The sequence below is a fragment of the Alternaria atra genome (assembly GCF_907166805.1).
Source record: "Alternaria atra isolate CS162 genome assembly, contig: 21, whole genome shotgun sequence".
Lineage (NCBI taxonomy): Eukaryota > Fungi > Ascomycota > Dothideomycetes > Pleosporales > Pleosporaceae > Alternaria > Alternaria atra.
The window spans coordinates 3,161,229-3,181,163 of NW_025091319.1; the positions used below are offsets into that span (position 1 = coordinate 3,161,229).

The following is a 19,935-nucleotide window of genomic DNA, read 5'->3' on the forward strand; positions in this document are numbered from 1 at the left end:
AACAAGGGATCTGCAATCTATGCATGCCACCGCTTTTTGCAGTTTCGGCAGCCCAATCGTGCAACCTAAGCGCCAATTAACGCCCGTCTACTGTGGAGCCGTCGCTGAAACTACGACTGCGGTGCGATACGTCGACTTGTGAGTTGCCGCCGTTACTGCAGAGAGCCTTCAATTGCCTTTGCGGTGCAAATTGCTGGTTTTGTGTCTAGCTTCCATACGTTTGATTGCATTGCCGAGCGACCGCCTCCTAGCCCTCGCCTCTACCGTCTTTGCCGGTGCACACGGCTCATGTTACCTTTGGAAATGATATATATAGAGATTGACTTGCATTGCATCTGTCCTGTATCACGACACACCTTCCAGGTATCTTCTTTCCTTTCCTGGTCTGCTTGCTTGCTGGAGACTTGTTACTGCCAACTGCTTTGGTCACCTTCCAGTTGCTCAACACGTCGTGAATTAAAGAGCTAGATCGAAGGTCACCATGGAGAAGCATGTTGACCTGCAGACGACCAATCGTGAACTTATGCGGCAAAGGGGCCGAGGGTCCATCTCGGAAGGAAAAGGCCAGCATTTTGATCGCGACAGGCATGAGTTGGCAAGAGTGGGAAAGGAGCAGGTGCTAAAGGTATGCTCTGTTTCGGAAACACGTATTTCTCGAGTCTGATAATGTTAGCGCCGCTTCGGACTGGTGTCAATGACTGGTCTCTCGTGTGGATTGATGTGCACTTGGGAGACTTTGCTTGTGTAAGTGTGAGTGACTATTACGAAAAGCTTCGCTGAAGTCATAGCAGCATCTTTTCTATAGGCTTCACGAAGTAGGTGCTCGATATCTCCATATCCTGGACAGCGATTGACGACATTACAGCGGTGGACCTGCTGGTCTCATATACGGTTTCATACTAATATGGCTGGGTAACTTCTCCGTCTTTGTCTGTATCGGCGAGCTTGCCAGCGCAGTTCCGACTGCTGGCGGTCAATATCATTGGGTTTCTTTGTTGGCGCCACGATCAAACAAGAAGTTCTTCAGCTACTTGACTGGTGTGTTCAACGCTCAATACATTATCAGTCTAATTCTGATTCTTCTTAGGCTGGCTCACTGTCATTGGCTGGATAGCAGCTCTCACTTCCGTGTGCTACTTCGTTGCCGACTTGATTCTCCAGCTTGTCAGTCTTAACGATCTAGACGGAACCTATACTCGAGAAGGCTGGCACGGCACACTGCTCCTTTGGGCCATACTGCTTCTGTGTGTCTTCATCAATATTTTCATAAGCGGGGCGCTTCCTACCATCGAAGTCATTGTGTTGATCGTCCACATCCTTGGCTTCTTCGGCATTCTGGTGCCATTAGTATACCTGACTCCTACCCACAACTCTGCTAAGCAGATCTTCACGACATTCCATAATGAGGGTGCTTGGAGCACGCAGACTCTAGCCTTCTTCGTCGGGCTTCAAGGTAATGCTTTGGCATTTGTTGGAACAGATTCAGTTGTTCATGTAAGCCAGATAGCCCCTTGTATCACATCTGACTAAGGTTAATAGATGTCTGAAGAAGTCAAGAATGCCAGCACCGACGTCCCTTGCTCAATGCTTCTCAGTCTTGTTATCAATGGTACATTAGCATTAGGTATGCTTTTCGCTGTTCTCTTCAGCGCGCACGATATCCCAGAGTTGCTTGGCGATCAGAATGCGGCGACCGCGCCTTTCCTCCGCATATTCAAAGACGCTGTCGGTTCCGAGGCTGGTGCTACCGTCATGGTCGCAATCATTGTTCTTCTTGAATTTTGTAGCGCGATGGGGTGCTTGGCAGCTGCATCTCGTATGACTTGGTCTTTTGCCCGAGACCGTGGTCTTCCTTTCTCTCGCGCTCTCAGCATGGTGAGTATCCGCACTGACAAAGTATTAAAGAGTCTATAGTTGACAAATGGCAGATCGAAAACCGCAGCACAATTCCCGTGGTATCCATCCTAGTCGTCACCGTTTTCGCCGCACTACTCGCTCTCATCAACATCGGCAACAGCGCTGCTTTCAACGGGACAATATCCCTTGTCTTGGAAGGGTTCTACCTCTCCTATCTCCTCGCAATCGGTCTTCTCCTCTGGCGCCGGCTCCGCGGAGACTTGGACAATCCTGACTCTTCGCTTACCATCTTCAATGAAGCCCAAATCGACGAGGCCTACGATCGCAGCCTGACCTGGGGTCCTTGGCGTCTCAAAGGTGCGTGGGGTGTTGTCAACAATGTCGTGGCTATTTGCTACCTTACTTTGATTATTTTCTTCAGCTTCTGGCCGAGCCAGGTCAGCCCTGATCTTGTGCATATGAATTGGGCTGGTGTGGTGACAGGGTCCGTTGCCTTGTTCAGCGTGGCGTACTATCTTCTCTTCGCCAAGAAGTCGTACACGGGACCGATTGTCGAGGTGGATCCTCATGCCCTGTAATGGGAGTCAGATTGATGACTACAAGTCTCTCTGGGCTCTATTTACGTGGTAGGGAGATGTGCGAGACAAATGCTCTTTCCGTGACTGTTGATTGGGGTTTCTCTGTCGTGCATGTCGCATGTAACATTTAAAGGAATAGTGGGCACTTTCGCTTCGAAGAAAAGACAATATAGACCTAGTATGTTACTAACTCGACATAACCTATGAATATCATGGGTCTATATGTCACCCAATCAGATTGATATCAAAACATGCTTTGTAGTCGTAATCATTCATTATCATACATAACTCGTAACTTGCCCATGAATCCGAAACATGATGACATTTGCCTGTATATCCGCGTCTTGAAAGAAAAATAGTCCTCATGTGCAATAGAGATCGAGAAAAGAAGAAGTATCCCAAATAGCCGGCCGTAACTCATAAATAGACATGAAAAAGAAGCTTTGTTGCGATATCCCAGTACCACTCTCTTCCGGGTCCTGGCAATAGTGATCCAGGGATATTGACGCCTGTTTTGGTCCAGTGGTTTGAATCGACCGATCAAGACAGTGTCCCCATAGCCAGCGCCACAATCTTGGGGTTTGGGCGATCCTTTCGTACAACTGTAACCACCGAATATCAACGAGTCGTTCTAATGGGCCGAGCGAACAAGGGCTAACCTACCCTTTCGATCTCTGTCAACGCGCATAACCTCCTTGCGGGGAGTACGCTCGACGAACTCATACTCGCGGTCGCCTTCGCGCTCGTACTTGAGCATGCGGCGTTCCTCCTCCAGGAAGCGGATCTCGTCGCGGATTTCGCGCTCCGAACGGCGGTCGTCTCGGCGGACGAGTTGGCGGCCTTCTGGGAGGAAAGAAGTTGCCGGTCCATGGATGGCGGCTGAGCGGTCGATTTCGACGTAACGCTCGTGTTCGTGGATGGATGGTGAGGGGGCACGTTCTGATGGTGCGTAGACAGTTGGCGCGTGGTGAGACGGCGGCGGTTGAGCGTATACAACCTGAGGTGGTTGTGCGTATACCACTTGCGGAGGTGGAGGTGGAGCGTGTAATACAGATGGCGGTGGAGGAGGATAGAATTCTTGAGGAGGAGGCGGCGGAGGAGGAGCGACTGAAGCTGGTGGTGCAACCGAGGCTGGCGGCGGTGGAGCTTCATCGAGCTTGTCCTCATAAACGTAGGTAATTTTCTCTGTAGATGGTTAGAAAAGATCGTCAAAGGATGAATCGAGTGCGTACCCTCTTTATAGCTCTCGCTGATTTTGATCACCTCATCGATATGGTCCTTTTCGAGTGCTCGGGTAACAATGATGAAGTCGTCCTAATATGATCAGTGACATTCCAATATTGTGTGTGAATGGCATACCTCTTCTTCGAACGGATAACCCAAGTCGATAACGGCTTGCTTCTTGACCAGGCGCTTGGGAAGTCTCGTCTTGCCCTTCTTGCCCCACGTCGCGCGGGAAGGCTGAATCTCTTCAAAACTGGAGATGGAAGAGCTGCGTGTCGATTTGGCTGCTACGCTCTTGCTCCTTCGGATTCTGCTCTTCTCACGGTGAACCTCGACCTCGCGGTAGTCTTCTCGTTCCCGGCCCCTTCCGCCACGGTCGTCGTATCGGATCTCCTCAAAGTCATCCTCCTCGTGAAAACGGCGAGGGGGTGATCGCCGACGCTCGCGAATAGGAAGCGGGATAGGGACATTGGCTGGTGGTCGGTATTCGTGGTCTTCATACCTCTCATATCTCTCTACATCGCCATACCGTGGCAGGGGCTTACGGTCAAAAGTGTCCAGAGATGACTGTCGTCGGATGTATTGCGGCCGTGCCGGGCGAGGCGGGCGAGGGGCTGGCGCCCGGCGCTCATTGATGTCAATATCAATGTTGATGTCTTTGTCGATGACGGACCTGCGGCGGTAGGGGGCAAGCGCCTGGTTGGCAACTTCGGATGGAGTGGGCTCGTGGAACAGCTCGGAGGGGGCGCGGCGCTGGGGGCGGGCGAAACGCTCATCTTCGTGAAAGCGTTCTCTTTCCATGACAGCAGGGCCTCTGCGTGCGCGGTCTTCATGGAAGTCAACATCGCGATGGCCTCCAGGAAAGCGGTCATGCTCCTGAAAGCGGTAATGGTCGTACTCATCGCGACCACCACGGCTACTACCGCCAGCGATACTTCCACCGCCGCCGCCGCCGCCGCCGCCGCCTCCTCCACCTCTTCTCATGCGCTCAAACTTTTCGCGATCCCATCGCTCACCACCGCCACGAGGTGGCTCTTCGAAGCGGTCCAAGTTGCCCGTTGAGGAGCGGTACACCGACATGGCTGAGTGGTCAAATGCGGCTCAACAGTGGTTGGGTGATGATGTATGATGTATGAGGTATGGTGCGGGGCTGCCGGTTATGCGTCGGAAGATGTCACAAGGGAACAGGGCGTTTACTAGGAGCGCCAGCAACAGCAATGCGACGGATTGACGGCGACGCAACAAGCAGGTCAACGAGAATATAAGTGCCTTGGATGCAAGTCTCGCCGGAGATTTGGTGGTGTGTGGGTGCGACCAACTTTAGATGCAGGATTCGCGACGGGCTTCGTCATCGGCGCTCGCGCATGCTGCACTCCCTGCATCTGGCCTGGGCGCTAACTTGTGCCATGACTGAAGGGACGCACCCCTGATGTGCCTTGGTTTCTCATTTGCCGCGGAGTTCCCCATGGTTCAGTTTCATGTGAATCCATGTGGGTTCGGGCTGATGTTGGGCAGTTCCCACTGTCATGTGAGGTCTTTACATCTTCTTGAGCATCGTCGGGAGATAAAATACTTGGCCTTGTTACCCAAAGACCCTTGAGCACGCCAGGCTATCCTTACCGTCAGTGTCTGTCATTGACCGCATTCGATGGGATGCATGCCCGCAAAACGAAGCCTTGACTACCGATGACGTCAAAGCCCCGAAGCCTGGAAGCGGATCGCGGCGCAGTTATCCGCTTAGGTGCTGCCTCAGCCACGATGTAGTTGTACTACAACGCCGCAGCCCGGGTGTCCGAATGCATCGACTTGTTTGGAATTTTCGATGAACCCTTGCCATGTTGGACTGTCAAAGCTGCCACGTTCTGAGGCCACGAGCAAGTGGTAACGATACCCCGCAAAGCGAAATGTCCACTAAGCTGATGGGTCTGCTCACCCCGGGAAAAAGCAATCATCAAGGCATCATTTCAGTGTCGTAATCTGGCCGTATCTTTCGTTACCTCGTTTGGAGAGACGTCCATAGTCTACATGGAATATGTACAGTTTTTCTACAATTCATCCCGCCCCCACTCAGCGCATCATGTCGCTTATTTGGCCCCAACCGCTTCTTCTATCTTCTTTGTGACATACTCGAGGTTAAATGGTCGTCCTTTGATGCCTCCCATGACTCTGCCCATGACGCTGCCAAAATTCTTCTTACCCTCCTCTAGGCCTTCAACCACGCTCTTCACTAACGCGTCAACCTCGCTCTCCTCAACTGTCGGGATTTCTTTAGCATATCCGTTCAGTACGTCCAAATGCGCCTGCTCCTTTTCAACCAGATCCTCCCTCTTTGCATTCCGGAATTCTTCAATTGAGGCCGAAGAGGACTTGATCTGCTTTTGGATGAGGGAGTAGAGGGCTCCATCAGTAGTGATTGGCTTGGCAGTCTTTGAGGCGTTTATAATCTCGGCTTGCAGAGCACGAATTGCGTTCAGGGCAGGCTTGTTCTTTGCGCGCATGGCCGTCTTGAGGTCGGACTGCAGGCGGGGGAGAACAATGTTTTCCGAGGTGGAAGTGGATGAGTAGCGGAGACACATGGATCGGGGAGGAGTGAGAAGCTGCCTCCGAAGCATTGTGGTGCGAAATAATGACATGATGATGGGTGTTGTGAGTGTTGTTGGATGGTGTGAGGCAGGAGCGGCTGCAACTGGAAGGGGCGACCACCGACAGCGTATGTAACCAGCTAGAATACGAATATGTTCGCAGGCGGAGAGATTGAGTTGGGGCTTGTGAAACGTCGACAGTCAAACATTGAAAGCACAAAAGTTTGGACTACCCTAACGCGCTCTGACGCGAATAGCTAGCATCCCTGCGCGCCAAGCATCTCTTTTGTTGTGGACCGCCGTCACTTTTGCAGCTTGTACCTGAGCCTCAGCGTCGCAATTGCGCCAGAGCACTTTTTTTGACCTTCTACTCTGTGCGCTTTTCCTACTTTCTCATCATCTAAACATCCGCGCGCAGCTCATGTGCACGCCATCTCCCCGGCGCGTTCCCCCAACCTCCATCTGAAGCTCGCTCTCACCCGGGCTACGACCAGCGCAACACTTGAACCCTATACACAATCCATCATGGCCTTCCAGATGGCGCCCGCGACTCCGCAACGCCCCACCCCCGGCGCTTTCGTCAACACACCTGCGCCCAACCGGCCTGGCTTCGCGAGAACAGGCTCCATGTCGCAACCACAGCCGCAGCAACAGCAACAGCAAGCGTTGCCTGTACCGCCAACAGAGAGTCCCATAGATCGCGCATCGCGGACTATAAACAGCATGCTGGACCGAGACAACAGGTTTCCCGCTTTAGAGGCGTACATTGGACGTGAGTAGTCACGTAACAGTAGTAGTAGAAGCTTGGTGAGATGCTAACGAAGCCGCGCAGAGGGCATCTCGGGCGAGTACGAGATACCCAATAGTCCGGCATGGGCCCCTTTCCAGAAGTTGCGGTCCTACAAACTTCCAGAGGCCGTTTTTGAGCAGGTAGACCACACGCAGATGTCGACGAGTATGGGCCTGTTTGCAGAGATTAACCACGCCTGGGTCGTCGTGGACAACCAGGTCTACCTCTGGGACTACACACATCCGAACCCTGAACTCGTTGGATTCGAAGAGCAACCAAGCAACATCACATGTGTCAAGCTTGTCAAGCCGCGTCCTGGTGTCTTTGTTGGCACTATCGAATACCTACTCGTGGTCGCGACTGTTTCAGACATCTTCCTGATAGCCGTGGAATGCCAGCGAGGACCCGAGGGCGTTCATGCCATCACAATGTACCGGACGGGACTGTCGACCTCGGTCAGGAAGATCAACGTGACTGCAATCGCCGGCTCGACAACAACCGGGCGCATCTTCTTCGGCGATGGCCAAACCGAGGACGTATACGAGCTGAACTATCAGCAGGAAGACAAGTGGTTTTCCAGCAAGTGCAGCAAGACGAACCACGTCACAACGTCCATCGGCCTACCCGCACTACCATTTTACGGACCGACGCGACAAGCCGGCATCCAGCAGATGGTAATCGACGATACACGCAACGTCCTGTACACCCTTTCTACCAACGGTACCATCAAGGTCTACTACATGCGCGCGCCGAATGTCTTGGAGAGCTCTCTCACCCGGACACGAACACAGATCGAGACAATGTGTGGGCATATTGTACGGCCGACAGGCGCCTTGGACAAGATGCAGATTGTCCATCTGAGTCCCATTTCAAGTACAGAAGCGGACAATCTATCTTTGATGGCCACAACATCCTCCGGGTGTAGGCTGTACCTGAGCACGACATCTGGTGGACAATGGAGCGCCAACAGCATAAACGCACCAAACAGTATGCAATTACGACATATTCGATTCCCTCCAAATGACGGCCAGCCTTCGCAGCAGGGCAATTCGACTCAGGTACAGCCTTACCAAGGGGGCACAGCGGTTGGATTCGAGTCGAGATACCTTAGGGAGACTACCGTCGCAACACGGTACGCGCCCGGTGCCTTTTTCTCTTTTGTTCTTCGATCCCCCAACGACCAAAACCATCACATGTTTGTTTCCGCTCCACACTCTGGGCTGCTGGGCCAGCGAGAAAGCTCAGAACCTCCGAGATACACCGAGACTGGTTTGTATACAGAACTGGTAGGGAGGGTGCAGGATATTGGCTTGGTGTCGGAACCCTTCTCGGCTCGGAATGAACCTCTGGGTTTTGGCAATGAACTTTCGACCCAATTCGACAAACCCTTATGCGAGTACGCCATCATCACATCGCACGGCATCGAAACGGTCCGACGAAGAAGGCTTGTTGACATATTTGCTTCTATTGTGAAGAACGGAGGTCATGAGGGTGCTGAAGGCGACATTCGTAAGCTCGCGAAGCAGTACGGTTTGGCCGAGACCTCTGCTACCGCTTTGGCTGTTGCGTGCGGTCAAGGCTCGGACGTTGGACCCGATTCGCGAATCGCAAAGGTTACTGATCCCGAGGTTATTGATTTTGCTCGCAGAGTCTTTATTGAATTTGGCGGGAAAGCGCATTTAACAGAGAGCGCGACAGTAGAAGGCTTGAGTGTAGAGAACGTCCGCGCATCACCAAGGCACGATGGCATTGCTATGTATGTGTCACGCATCGTCCGATCCATTTGGAACACGCCCATCATTACCGAGGCTGTCACACCGACTGGACCTGTCCTCACATCAACACATCCGATCGCCAAGTTGCAAGAAGTTCAACGTTCTTTGGCTCAGCTCCAGGAGTTCCTCGAATCAAACAGGTCCTTTATTGAAGGCTTGGCTGGGCCAGAGGCACTCGGTCGCGCGTCATCGCGACAAGAAGAAGTCGAGCTCCAAGGCGAAAACAGGGCGCTCACTAGTTTGTTGCAGATGATCAACAACATTGTCGAAGGCATATCTTTCGTCCTGGTGCTCTTCGAAGAGCGCTTGGAAGATATCCTGGTACTGCTGCCTGATCCTCAATTACAGGGTAGAGTGCGTCAACTCACCTTCCACGGTCTCTTCTCTGTCAAAGAAGGCAGAGAGATCGCAAGGGAGCTGGTTAAGGCAATAGTAAACCGCAACATCACCAAGGGTTCCAACGTTGAATCAGTTGCCGAAGCTCTGCGGAGGAAGTGTGGCAGCTTCTGCAGTTCCGACGATGTTGTCATTTTCAAGGCGCAAGAGAGTCTGAAGAAGGCTGCCGATTCCGGTGCAAATGCTGAACGCGGACGCATCTTGCTCAACGACAGTCTGAGACTATTCGAGCAGGTGGCGAAGAGTCTGAGTTATGAGAACCTGGCTGCCACAGTCAATCAGTACATTCAACTCGAGTTCTATGCTGGTAAGCTCGTTACACAATCTGCGTTTGGACAGTACTAACGACTCACTTAGGTGCTATCAGACTGGCCCTGAAGGTTGCTCAAGAATGGGACCGGGGTAACAAAGCTCTGTCTTGGATTCGAGACAAGACTGACAGCAATGTCGACCCGAATGACGCGCGCCGAGAGTACTTCGACAAGCGCGCCTCTTGTTACACGCTGATCTGTAAGGTTATTGAAGCTGTAGATCAGGCGTACAACACCCAGGGCCCCGTACCCGACGGTGTCATTTCACAGGTCACTCGTCGCAAGCACGAAGCGTACGAGCAGATCAACAATTCGGACGACGAGGTCTTTCAAAACTACTTGTACGATTGGTACATGCAGAACGGCTGGGCCGAGCGGTTGCTGGAGATCAACTCTCCTTTCGTAGTCGACTACTTGCGGCAAAGCTCGGAGACAAACCTGGCACATGCAGATCTGTTGTGGCGCTACTACGCTCACTATAACGACTACCTTAGTGCTGCTGAGACGCAATACCAGCTCGCAAAGAGCACCCTACCCTTGACACTCGAGAAGAGGATAGAATATCTGTCGCGTGCAAAGGCCAATGCTTCTACGCGGATGAATGGCTTCGCAGAGAATGGGGTGCGCAACAGGCAGTCAAGACAGGAGCTCCTAAGAAACATTAGCGACCACCTAGACATTGCCAACATCCAAGATGATGTCTTGCAAAGAATCAAGGGCGATGAGCGACTTAGCGGTAAGCGAAGGGAAGATGTCATTGATCACCTCAACGGCCAGATCCACCCACTCGACGAAGTAAGTTTAATGTGATACATCACCAGTGATAATTTTACTAACACTTCATTAGCTCTACCATGACTATGCCGACCAAGCAGCATACTACGACATATGTCTACTAATTTACCACGCTGCCGACTACCGCAACGTACCTGATATCCGCTCGACATGGACTAACCTTATTGATCAAACTCATCGAAACGCTTTGGCCGATCGTCAAGGGGCGCCTTGGGAGATTGTCGCATTGAAGGTCGAGGACCTCGGTCACCGTACCAACCTCAACGACAACGTTTTCCCAGTGAACATCGTCCTGCAGCTTCTTCTCCAATACGACCTCGAGTTCTACGTACACGATGCTAATGCGCCGAATGCGCAGAATCTTGCACTCAACTCCAACCTCACATGGCCGATCGATGTCTTCCTCAAACTTCAAGCGCCGTTTGAGAACCTGGTCGCCACTCTGGAAGCGCTGTGGTATGCGCAAGAACAGCCTTTTGCTGGCCGCAACCGCAAACTGCTCGTTAAGTGGATCATCTACCTTGTAGAGCAATGGGGTGCAGTAAGCAGACGAACTGGCGCGCTATTCGGCGGTCCAGAGAACGCCATCGGTCTTGCAGAGGTAATGCGCATCATCTTGAGCAGCGATGTTTTGGGGCGAGACATGGACGACCAGGCCTGGATCCAACGTGCGAGGGATCTCAGTGCCATGCTCGAGGAAGCCGCGCGCTGAAAAGCCGTGAGCTGAGGAGCAAGGAGGCAAAGCCGAAGGGTTGTGAAGATATACAGAAGCGATGATTGTGTATTTTGGGTTCTTTTCTCTCTTCGTTACCATTCTTGCAGTGCGAGGCGTTGAATAGGTGCATGAGTACGGGGATTGGCGTCAAAAGCATTGAATGTATTACAACCAATCTTGTAGGACATAAGACGAAAACGGAGCATAATCAAGGCTAGCGTATTCTTGAATGAAACATTGTAATGGAAGCACGTCTGAATGAATGCGTGAGACTTTTGACATGGTTTATTTAGCCAACGAATTTGTTGCCGGACTTTAGCAACAAGCCCCCACCCTAAACACCGTGCCAAATGCTTTCCCCCAAGTATCGTCACTTTCCGCATCCTCTCCAACACTCCACCTGCACTCCACAACCCCACATCTCACGTCGCAAGCAACACACATAACCCCATCTTACCTCCCCACGCCATGTAACACCGGCACATCTCTCCATTCTCCGCAATGCCGATATGCATATCCTGCCGCACCCCCGTGCGCACGCTCTACACAACGTACTCCAAAGCCGATGACCGAGCCCTCGGGAAAGGTGTCCGCCTAACACAATGCCCTGTGTGCAAGAAGTTTGCGGATAAATACGTGGAACATGATTTCGTAGTTCTGTTTATTGATCTGGTGTTGATCAAGGCGGAGGTTTATCGGCATTTGCTGTTTAATCGGTTGGGAAGGGATGATAGTCGGTTTGATGTACGTGTGAATTTAGCTTCCTTTGCATGAGGAGAGAGAGAGAGAGAGAGAGAGAGAGAGAGAGAGAGAGAGCCATGAGACTAACATGAGATACAGCGCTCCATTCTACGACTAGGCATACTGCTCCTCCTTTTCGACGTCTACCTGACATGGGCGCGTATCGAGAAACTGCCTCTGCCTCTGCCTACCACATCGCCGTACCATCCCTCGTCGGTTTCTTCTTCCTCTGCGAACATCACGTCGACAAGTCCGCTCTTACCTCCACATGACGGTATAAAAAACGCGGTAGTACTACAAGCGCATCCACTCGGCGTACAATACCTATTCTTCCTCTGTCTGGTCACACTATGTACGCTGGCTTTTCATCTACCGATACGGCTTCTGTGCGCTTTTGACGCGGAGCGTCTACCCAGTGCGGCGCGCAGACTCTGGCAGAGATGTATACCACAGTTCCATTCTCCGACGCCGTTGTCTACTGCTCTGCTCGTTAGCAGCTGTACGAAGTTGTTTCCTATATTGCTCATTATCTGGGATTATGATTTGCCTAGTTCCGCGACGGCGGTCAGTTGGGCGGTGATAGTGAACAACATCGCTGCGTTGGAGATACTCATGGATTGTGGGTATCTCAGAGCGGGTGTTCTGGTCGGTATTGGGGCGGGGCTGAGAACGCTCGTGGGCTGGGGTATACTGAGAGCAGCGGGCTTGGGAACGGGGTGGGAAGGGTACCTGAGCGAGTGGACGATTGCCGGGAATGTTTGGGATTGGGTGGGAAACGCGATTAGCGCTTCTTGAAGGCAGGGCGCGAAGAGATAGTCATGAGCGTTCTGGTTGCAAGCAATGATACCCATTTGATATTTGTACAAGCCAAGAAGCTCCGTAATACGCCAAACCAATTATACACATGCGCTCAAGTATCCTGTCATGCACTGTCTTGGGTGCCCATAATCGACAGCCCCTAGATGCGACTCGCCCAGTACACGGCTGCTCTAGTATGATGCATCCTTTCGCTACATGCCCTAGCGCTTTCTGTCGTCTAGTGCAGGCTACCCCATGCCATCATTCATTCTCGCATGCATATGTCTCGCGCCTTGAACATTTGCGAGTGCGATACGCTAACGTCCTCCATTATATTCTGGTCGTAAGTCGCCTCGAATGGGCGAGATAAGTGGGTGGAGTTGCGCGAGGAAGGTAATCGCCCACATGAGATACATGGCAGCGGCAGACAGTACAAGTGTAGATCGCCAGACCCTATCCATAAAAGTTAGCCCAAGGTCTGTCACTTCCTTCCTGGTTCTCAAGTCCTCGTCTCAAATGTGGATCAAGATGGCTGCTCGCTCTCGTAACCATCGCTGCTCGTGTCGTCGGTGAAATGGACGCGCCTGCCTCCACCTGCACTTCGATTCTCATGCATGGCGAGGAGCAGCTCTAAAGAGGTCTTGGTGCGCAAGCAGGGCTTTGTAGGCGTGGGTGTGATCTTGGACGAAGAGATGTTGTGAACGTACGTTTGGTTCTCGCCTTTTGGAGCTAGGAACCAGGCTGCGCCGCAGAAGATGACGGTGACTATGAGGCCGATGATAGGTGCCCATCTGCTTACGTTAGCCGGATGTATGTCGTAGAGCTTCATTGCGCAGGACTGACCCGTTCGCCATTGTGGTTGTCGGGTTGTTGATGTGCTGGTTCGATGGTGTACGGGGTTACGTGCGGCGATACGATAGCGTGCTTGAGCGCAAGCTTTTCGTGAACGGATACGGTAGGGGAGTGTGTAGAGCGGGATGGCGATGTGAAGATGCCTTCGGCGTCGAGTTGCGAGCTTGGGAAGATGCGATGACGCCTATCCTCTCAGGGCGCGTCCAAAGCTAAAGCCGAGAATCACGTGCTTCCCCCATTGTTACCTAAATGGCCAACTCCGAAGGTCCTCCACCTCTATCTTGACTTCACATGTGTTTTCTTTCTTGCTTCCACTCTCCTTTTTCGAAAAAATACAATTCCGACTTCTTTCGAAATCTTACTTTACGTACTCCTCCTTGTTCCTCTTGCTCTCGCTTGTCGTTACTATTTCAAGACGGCAGATCTCTATACTCATCATACACATTTCCGCCTCGTTTTATAGTACAATCAAGGCACCAGCCGGCCCTTTGACCTGTACAGCCCATCCCTCAGATAGTCTTGTACCATAAGCAGCATCATGTCTATAAGAACGAGTCATGCCGCTTGTTCTGCGAGTCTATTTTCCATCTCCATCTCCATTTCGGTTTCGAGTTTCGGGAAGCCTTCTACTATGATAACGAAGCATCCTCAGGATCATAGGGCCCATTTATGGAAGACACCGACTTGGACGTTGCTGAGCCACAGCCTCCCTTTCGCTTTATGGATCCGACCGATCTACACACCAAGCTCTTCGGCCTCACGCTCTATATGCTAAGGTTTGGAGGAAATGCAGTCCACGCGGCCTAGCCAGCTTCACTATACTCCAAACAAGTGTTCCTGGGGTACGCCATGGATCGACGAATGCTCGTCCGGTGAACATGCTTGAGCTCATCCAGGGTATGGTACACCTTGGCAGTGAACCTCGAAATGTAACTACCCCCAGGAAGCCTGTGCGTCACCCGACGCTCGCAACCTAAGTGAGTGATCAAACGCCTTGATAGATGCCTCAATCAACGTCCGTATCGGTTTTAACATAGATTTCTCACCGCTTGCAATATCGCATACGCGGGTACCTTGGTTTGGCGCAATTGCGGTGTGATAATGCAGCTGCTGCAGAGCAGATGCATATCCTGTGCCCATTCGCTCATGCGCGCTCGGAAAGGGCCCTTACCGAATGGACCTAGCTGTTATTTTGGACTCGAACCTCTGGATAACGGCTATAATCGAGGAACTCTCCTCGAAAGTCCGCATGTTGGGGTAAAAGGCATTCCCGGGTCTTGATGCGCCCTGGAAGAAAAGCAGAAACGAAACTACCACTCAGCTTCGGCCCCGCCTTTACATTAGGTTTCGGGCAAGATTCCAAGAATTTTTGTCGAGCTCAGCAAGTAGGCAATATTGAGCTACCAATGAGAGTTTCCACCAAATGCACCGTAGCTGCCGAGAACCAATAACGATAGGCGCATCGAATCAGTGGCTGCCAGTACTACAGGCTTCGAAAACGCGCACAGTCACACATCCTTACCGCTGCAAGTGCGGTGGCCGAGCCCTAGAAACATTTCCGTGTTGATCGTAACGAGATCTCGAGATCATCCTGTGTTCTACAAGGCGGTTGATGCAGACAATTATTACCACTTGATGGACGCCTTGTTCAAGCCTCACTTCGGTCCTATGCAAGACCCGACCGATAGGATGTCTTGGTATCACCGGACATAGTGACTCCAATAACAGTCTACTATAGAAGGACAACAACATGGGTAATTCCGCCCCTACCCTTAGTCTTCGAAAAAGGAATCGCTCGAATCGTCATCGCTACCACTTCGTAGAAGGATGCGGGACCCATGATCTTTTGCGATCGAACTCCAACCAGATGGGGAGATTTCTGTCCTCTCAAGGTTTCGTACAGGTCATGGATCATGCGATCGTTTGCTCATCTTCTGGTTGATGTAACCGTACTAACATTGCTTTTCAACGTTGGCAGTCACAATTGTACAACATACCAGCTTACTGTTAAGCAAGAATACCCTTAACGGTGTAATCGGCACTCGTGCAAGATGCTGCCACGCAAGGTTAGCGATCGGTGGCGCCACTGTCACGGTCCCTCTCAAAAAAGCGAGGCACTGGGCCTTGTCGCTGCGGCATATGCGCTAACTACCCAAGAATAAAAGGCAGGTCATCTCCTGCATCATTTCCAAGGGCTCTGCGTTTGACTAGCTTGTTGCCACGACTCACATTTCTAGAGTCATCCCGGAGGCTGACAACTCAGCTACGGTTCTGAGCCTTAGGACTCGATAAGTCTATTGAAAGCTCTCATTCGTACAAAGCTATAGTTTCACGACGTCTTCAATCTAGGAATAAAACCTTCTGATAGAAGCCCTCTCCAAATCATCACCTTTCGTTACACTACGAAACGCAGGCATGGAAGGCGAAGACATTGTATTCATTGAGAACGTATCTTCTACCCTCATCGCATCATCCCGCGAGCCTTCGAACGAACCATATCGATCTGAAGCCACAATCCGGAGCAACGCGAATCGCACTCCACCGTCTACCTTCCGCGGACCTCTACCATCAGTCGAGTCTCCCAAAGACGTTGCTGCGCTCCCGGGTTCGCAAGGCGCCATGAATGTCAGTAAGAATCCAACCGAGGCACTGTTCGGAAGGTGTCAGCCTGGTGAATCTACAGAACATGAGGCTGAGATGGTGGACTCTTTCAACAAGATGGGTTTCCCTTATATCTCGGGACCTCCGGTTCAAACAAAACCCGGCCTTCCGGGTTTGGAGAAGAATTGCCCTCCATTGGCATCCCCAGTAAGTCATATCTGACGTGATGTGAAGGATGATTCTGACATCTGCAACAGCCACCTCCACCCGTATGTTGCGACTTTTCCTCTATTTGCCAAAGATGTAAGCTGACAGTAGAAGCCGCCGCCTCCGCCACCTCCGGGCGTGCCGCCCTTCTTTAGCGTGACCGGCATGGCTCCTCCCGCCCCATTCCCACCGCCAGTAAGTTATACATCTTCTCGGGATATCCGGTGCTGACCCTTTCAAGCCACCACCCCCACCACCTGAGCCGTCCCCCGGCCTCTTGGTGACGTCTTTCATTCCTCCAATAGAAACCGACACGCCGAACCAGTTCATTCAAGTACAATATTCTAGCGAGTCCATCTCCGACTTTGCAAGCCGCGTAATCCGCATCGGGCCCTTTCGACGCAATGTCTTGATGACAAGGCATCCGGCTCATGTGGCGGATTACAAGGAGTTTGAGTGGCTTCTGAAACATGGCAGTTCTGAGATCTGGTACGAGAAGCCTACCAAAGCGCATCTCCGAAGTATCAGGACGCTCGAGGCGAACCGATGGGCGCCGGACGAGTTACTTCCCCTACTCAACGCACGGCCAGTGAGCCTAGAAACGCCCAAGGTATGGGCATCAGCGGCTATGACGACACCAACAGACGATGACATATTTGAATGTGCTGCTGGACATGCCGTTGATGATGGCTATGCTGGGACATGTCATGAGTGTACTGACGCAAAGTCTGAAGCCCTTGAGAGCACTCCGCTCGTCTACTGCCTAGTCTTCAGCACTTGTCAAGCTAGCGATCCGTTCATTCATGGTGCCCACTTCAACGGCCGCCAGATCTACAAGCTCGTCAAATGCGGTAGTCGCGAGGCTGCCGTTGCGGAAGCGTTCTATGCGGCTGGAGTCAATGGTTGGAGTCTAGCTTTCAGCTGCGTTATGAAGCTAGGTGAAGACTTCGAAGAAAGATCTGGCACAGCCAAGAAGGTTAATGAGCTATGGATGTTGGCCGAAGAAGTGGATGACGAAAAGACTATCAAAGTCTTCTACTAACAAAACAAAAACAAAAGGGCGGCGTTCTCTGGGTTCCCTTTGCATCTAATCTCTGTACTTTGCTTTCAAAACGGTTCTTCTCCTCTCACACTCTCAAGCTCTGAACATTTACGGCGGCAACACACTTCTGCAAATCTCAATGCAGCCAGCCAACCCCCACCGTTAACTCGACCAATTCTGCTGGAGCGAACACGTTCAGACCCTGTACCGCCATCGACGCATACTACGAAAACACATATGCAGTCTACCGATTTATGCAGTATTAGGCGCATATGCTGGGTGTTACATTGCCTGACTCAATGAGTTCGTTGTGCACTGGGTATACCATCACCGCCGGCTACCAATATCGTCGGGTCGAACAAGAACCCGGTGATTGACGTTAGAGTCTATCTATGGCAAGGTGCATGCTGCGACCTTCCAATCAGCGTGGTCCACGATAACGGGTGTGTTGTACAGAGCTATCACTCTTATATTCCTTCCTTATGTTGCGTAGCCATTCTTGTTTCATTGTTTGTATCACATTTGATCCTTTTCATGTTGGGGCTAGTTTTGATGATTATGTAGTGTTTGTTTTTGGCGTTTCTGGGATACGTTTGAAGCTGCGTAAGGATAACGATTGGCGCTCGGTGTACGAGATAGTGTCATTACACAGGTATCGGCGTCACGGTAGACATAGCTTATGGGGTCGGTGTTACAAAAACGCTCTGTCGAATCTTGGCGGAGTACGTGGCGCATGGGTATAACGTTGTTTCTGTATCATTACATGACCACCGGGGCGGGCAGGTATCATTCTAACACGCTGCTCCAATGCAAAGTATTTCCGGACTGATGTCGTACATATCTCAATCTATGCACAGTGACGTGTTACGTAGCCATGTATTGACTCGATGGGCTCATGCCCCCAAGAGCTTCGTTCGTATACTTTGGCTTCAGTCCCTTCACTTCATATGTACTACCCCTAATCGTCGAATAAACTCAGTAACACTTGGTCTCTGTAGCTAGCTCATATACCACCGCCTGTCACGGCCATCTCCTTGGATCTTTCTCATAGGAAAATCAGAGTGTCACAACTTCTTCTTGGTCACCGGCTCCAGCCCTCGATGCTGTTTCGCAATCATCTGATCCAACCTTGCATAACAGTCTAGCGTCATAAAGATACCTGATCTCGTTAGCCCAATGAAAAGCACTCCACACTCCACTCTGTAGCTCTGATGAACACAATAACATAACTTACCAGCAGCCAGGTAACCCCCGTACATACCACCCAGCCCCTGCAGACCCCTCTGTACGGACGTCAACTCTTCCCAACTCAGCATCTCTGCCAAACAGACCAACGTCGTCAAACTCGTCTCCAGACCGAACACTAGGAGAGCAAGAGGAACGCGGGGGTCGTCGCGTAACAAGGCAGGAATTGCCCACATAGTTACGGGGAGATGGTAGACGAGTTCAAGGAAGGTCAGGATAGGAAACCAGGCCGGGGCGTTGTAGAAGAACCTATCGCCGTACGTAGATATATACCAGTCGCGTAAAGAGGACATCCAGAGTGGCTTTATTTGGATTGGGTAGTAGGCTGTTAGGTCAAATGCTGTGGTTAAGTTAGTACTGCTTAGTTCGTTTCTCAGTTGTAGGTGGTTAGGGCATTGAGATAGGAAACCACCGAATAGCAGTGTAGAAAACGTAATACGAAGAAGTCTGGTCGTAGTGTATTCGGTGTTGCTTCAATGCTGTAGGTAAAGGGCTCACAAGCTCAATATGCAAGTTTCTGTGCTTACCTAGCATTACCGGCAGATGCACGATGAAGAAGACGAGATAGATGAGATCACGCTTTCGCTGGAAAATTGAGACTGCCATGCTTGCAAAACAGGTGACTGTCTGTTGATAGTATGGGCTGTATGGGTTGGTGTTGATGTTAGCGTTGTGACGCAGCCAAAGCGCGTCCACGCGTTTTCGCTGACACGCCATTGCGCGGGGCGATCCTTCCCCGTGGGCCCGCCCTCGTTAGCCTTCATCGTTCAGTCACTCCACCCACATCGACCATTTATGATTAGAGTAGAGCACCAGCTTCTACGAGTCATGGATGTTGTCTTCTTCATTTTATCTACGACATTTCAATGCGAATTCCTGGTTCGTCTGCTGAGCAGCACAGGCTCGAAGGCTGCCAACAGCACATAATCCTTGCAGCACAAGCTGGATCCTCCGAAGATCATATAACGTATCAAGACTAATGCCAATCAAAAGTTCCTTCCTGCACAACCTGTGTCTGACGAGATTTGTAACCGCCTTGGTGGGCTATAACCGTTCGAGTGCCATGCGTCTGCTTGCGTCAGCACTCATCCTCCAGTCACCCGTCCTCTTCTCAAACTCCACATTCGCAGACGAATGATGCGCAGTCATATTTTCAGGACTATTGATTTGTGCCTCTCATGATGCGATCAAGCTACTGAAACTGCCGTCTCAACCGTGGAAGGATCCCTCGGAGTCTCATCAAATCGGCATTCCGCTCCTACGAAGTTACTCATGACCGATGTTGAATCTCAGATTGCCAGTAATTTAGCCTAAAGCCTGCTCGGGTAGACCTTGGCACCTGGCCCACAGCAACAGAACGACATCAGCGGCGGATAGACCACGAACGGCACCTAGTTGCCAAGAGTAGTGGAGGCTTACATCGCTT

The 19,935-nt window shown here is 51.5% G+C and overlaps 7 protein-coding genes across 7 annotated transcripts; 3 read left to right on the plus strand and 4 right to left on the minus strand.

Moving 5' to 3' along the window:
* Window positions 1–481: 481 nt before the first annotated feature.
* Window positions 482–2,435, plus strand: ALTATR162_LOCUS1459 (uncharacterized protein; the record flags this gene model as incomplete). Its single annotated transcript, XM_043309055.1, has 7 exons — window positions 482–625; window positions 674–744; window positions 792–815; window positions 866–1,038; window positions 1,088–1,494; window positions 1,540–1,875; window positions 1,929–2,435. 7 exons carry the CDS (start codon window positions 482–484, stop codon window positions 2,433–2,435), a joined length of 1,662 nt encoding a protein of 553 aa, XP_043164990.1.
* Window positions 2,436–2,975: 540 nt separating this feature from the next.
* On the minus strand, window positions 2,976–4,739 carry ALTATR162_LOCUS1460 (uncharacterized protein; the record flags this gene model as incomplete). The annotated part of the gene is made up of 4 exons (XM_043309056.1): window positions 2,976–3,037; window positions 3,099–3,620; window positions 3,668–3,749; window positions 3,795–4,739. The coding sequence occupies 4 exons, from the start codon at window positions 4,737–4,739 to the stop codon at window positions 2,976–2,978; spliced, it is 1,611 nt and encodes a 536-aa protein (XP_043164991.1).
* A 1,004-nt stretch (window positions 4,740–5,743) lies between these two features.
* ALTATR162_LOCUS1461 (uncharacterized protein) lies at window positions 5,744–6,271 on the minus strand (the record flags this gene model as incomplete). The annotated part of the gene is made up of 1 exon (XM_043309057.1): window positions 5,744–6,271. The coding sequence occupies one exon, from the start codon at window positions 6,269–6,271 to the stop codon at window positions 5,744–5,746; it is 528 nt and encodes a 175-aa protein (XP_043164992.1).
* A 495-nt stretch (window positions 6,272–6,766) lies between these two features.
* ALTATR162_LOCUS1462 (uncharacterized protein) lies at window positions 6,767–11,020 on the plus strand (the record flags this gene model as incomplete). The annotated part of the gene is made up of 4 exons (XM_043309058.1): window positions 6,767–7,013; window positions 7,074–9,509; window positions 9,560–10,308; window positions 10,361–11,020. 4 exons carry the CDS (start codon window positions 6,767–6,769, stop codon window positions 11,018–11,020), a joined length of 4,092 nt encoding a protein of 1,363 aa, XP_043164993.1.
* A 2,065-nt stretch (window positions 11,021–13,085) lies between these two features.
* ALTATR162_LOCUS1463 (uncharacterized protein) lies at window positions 13,086–13,416 on the minus strand (the record flags this gene model as incomplete). Its single annotated transcript, XM_043309059.1, has 2 exons — window positions 13,086–13,353; window positions 13,406–13,416. 2 exons carry the CDS (start codon window positions 13,414–13,416, stop codon window positions 13,086–13,088), a joined length of 279 nt encoding a protein of 92 aa, XP_043164994.1.
* A 2,413-nt stretch (window positions 13,417–15,829) lies between these two features.
* Window positions 15,830–17,264, plus strand: ALTATR162_LOCUS1464 (uncharacterized protein; the record flags this gene model as incomplete). The annotated part of the gene is made up of 4 exons (XM_043309060.1): window positions 15,830–16,222; window positions 16,273–16,284; window positions 16,337–16,417; window positions 16,464–17,264. The coding sequence occupies 4 exons, from the start codon at window positions 15,830–15,832 to the stop codon at window positions 17,262–17,264; spliced, it is 1,287 nt and encodes a 428-aa protein (XP_043164995.1).
* Window positions 17,265–18,328: 1,064 nt separating this feature from the next.
* On the minus strand, window positions 18,329–18,685 carry ALTATR162_LOCUS1465 (uncharacterized protein; the record flags this gene model as incomplete). The annotated part of the gene is made up of 2 exons (XM_043309061.1): window positions 18,329–18,423; window positions 18,499–18,685. The coding sequence occupies 2 exons, from the start codon at window positions 18,683–18,685 to the stop codon at window positions 18,329–18,331; spliced, it is 282 nt and encodes a 93-aa protein (XP_043164996.1).
* Between the last annotated feature and the right edge of the window lie 1,250 nt (window positions 18,686–19,935).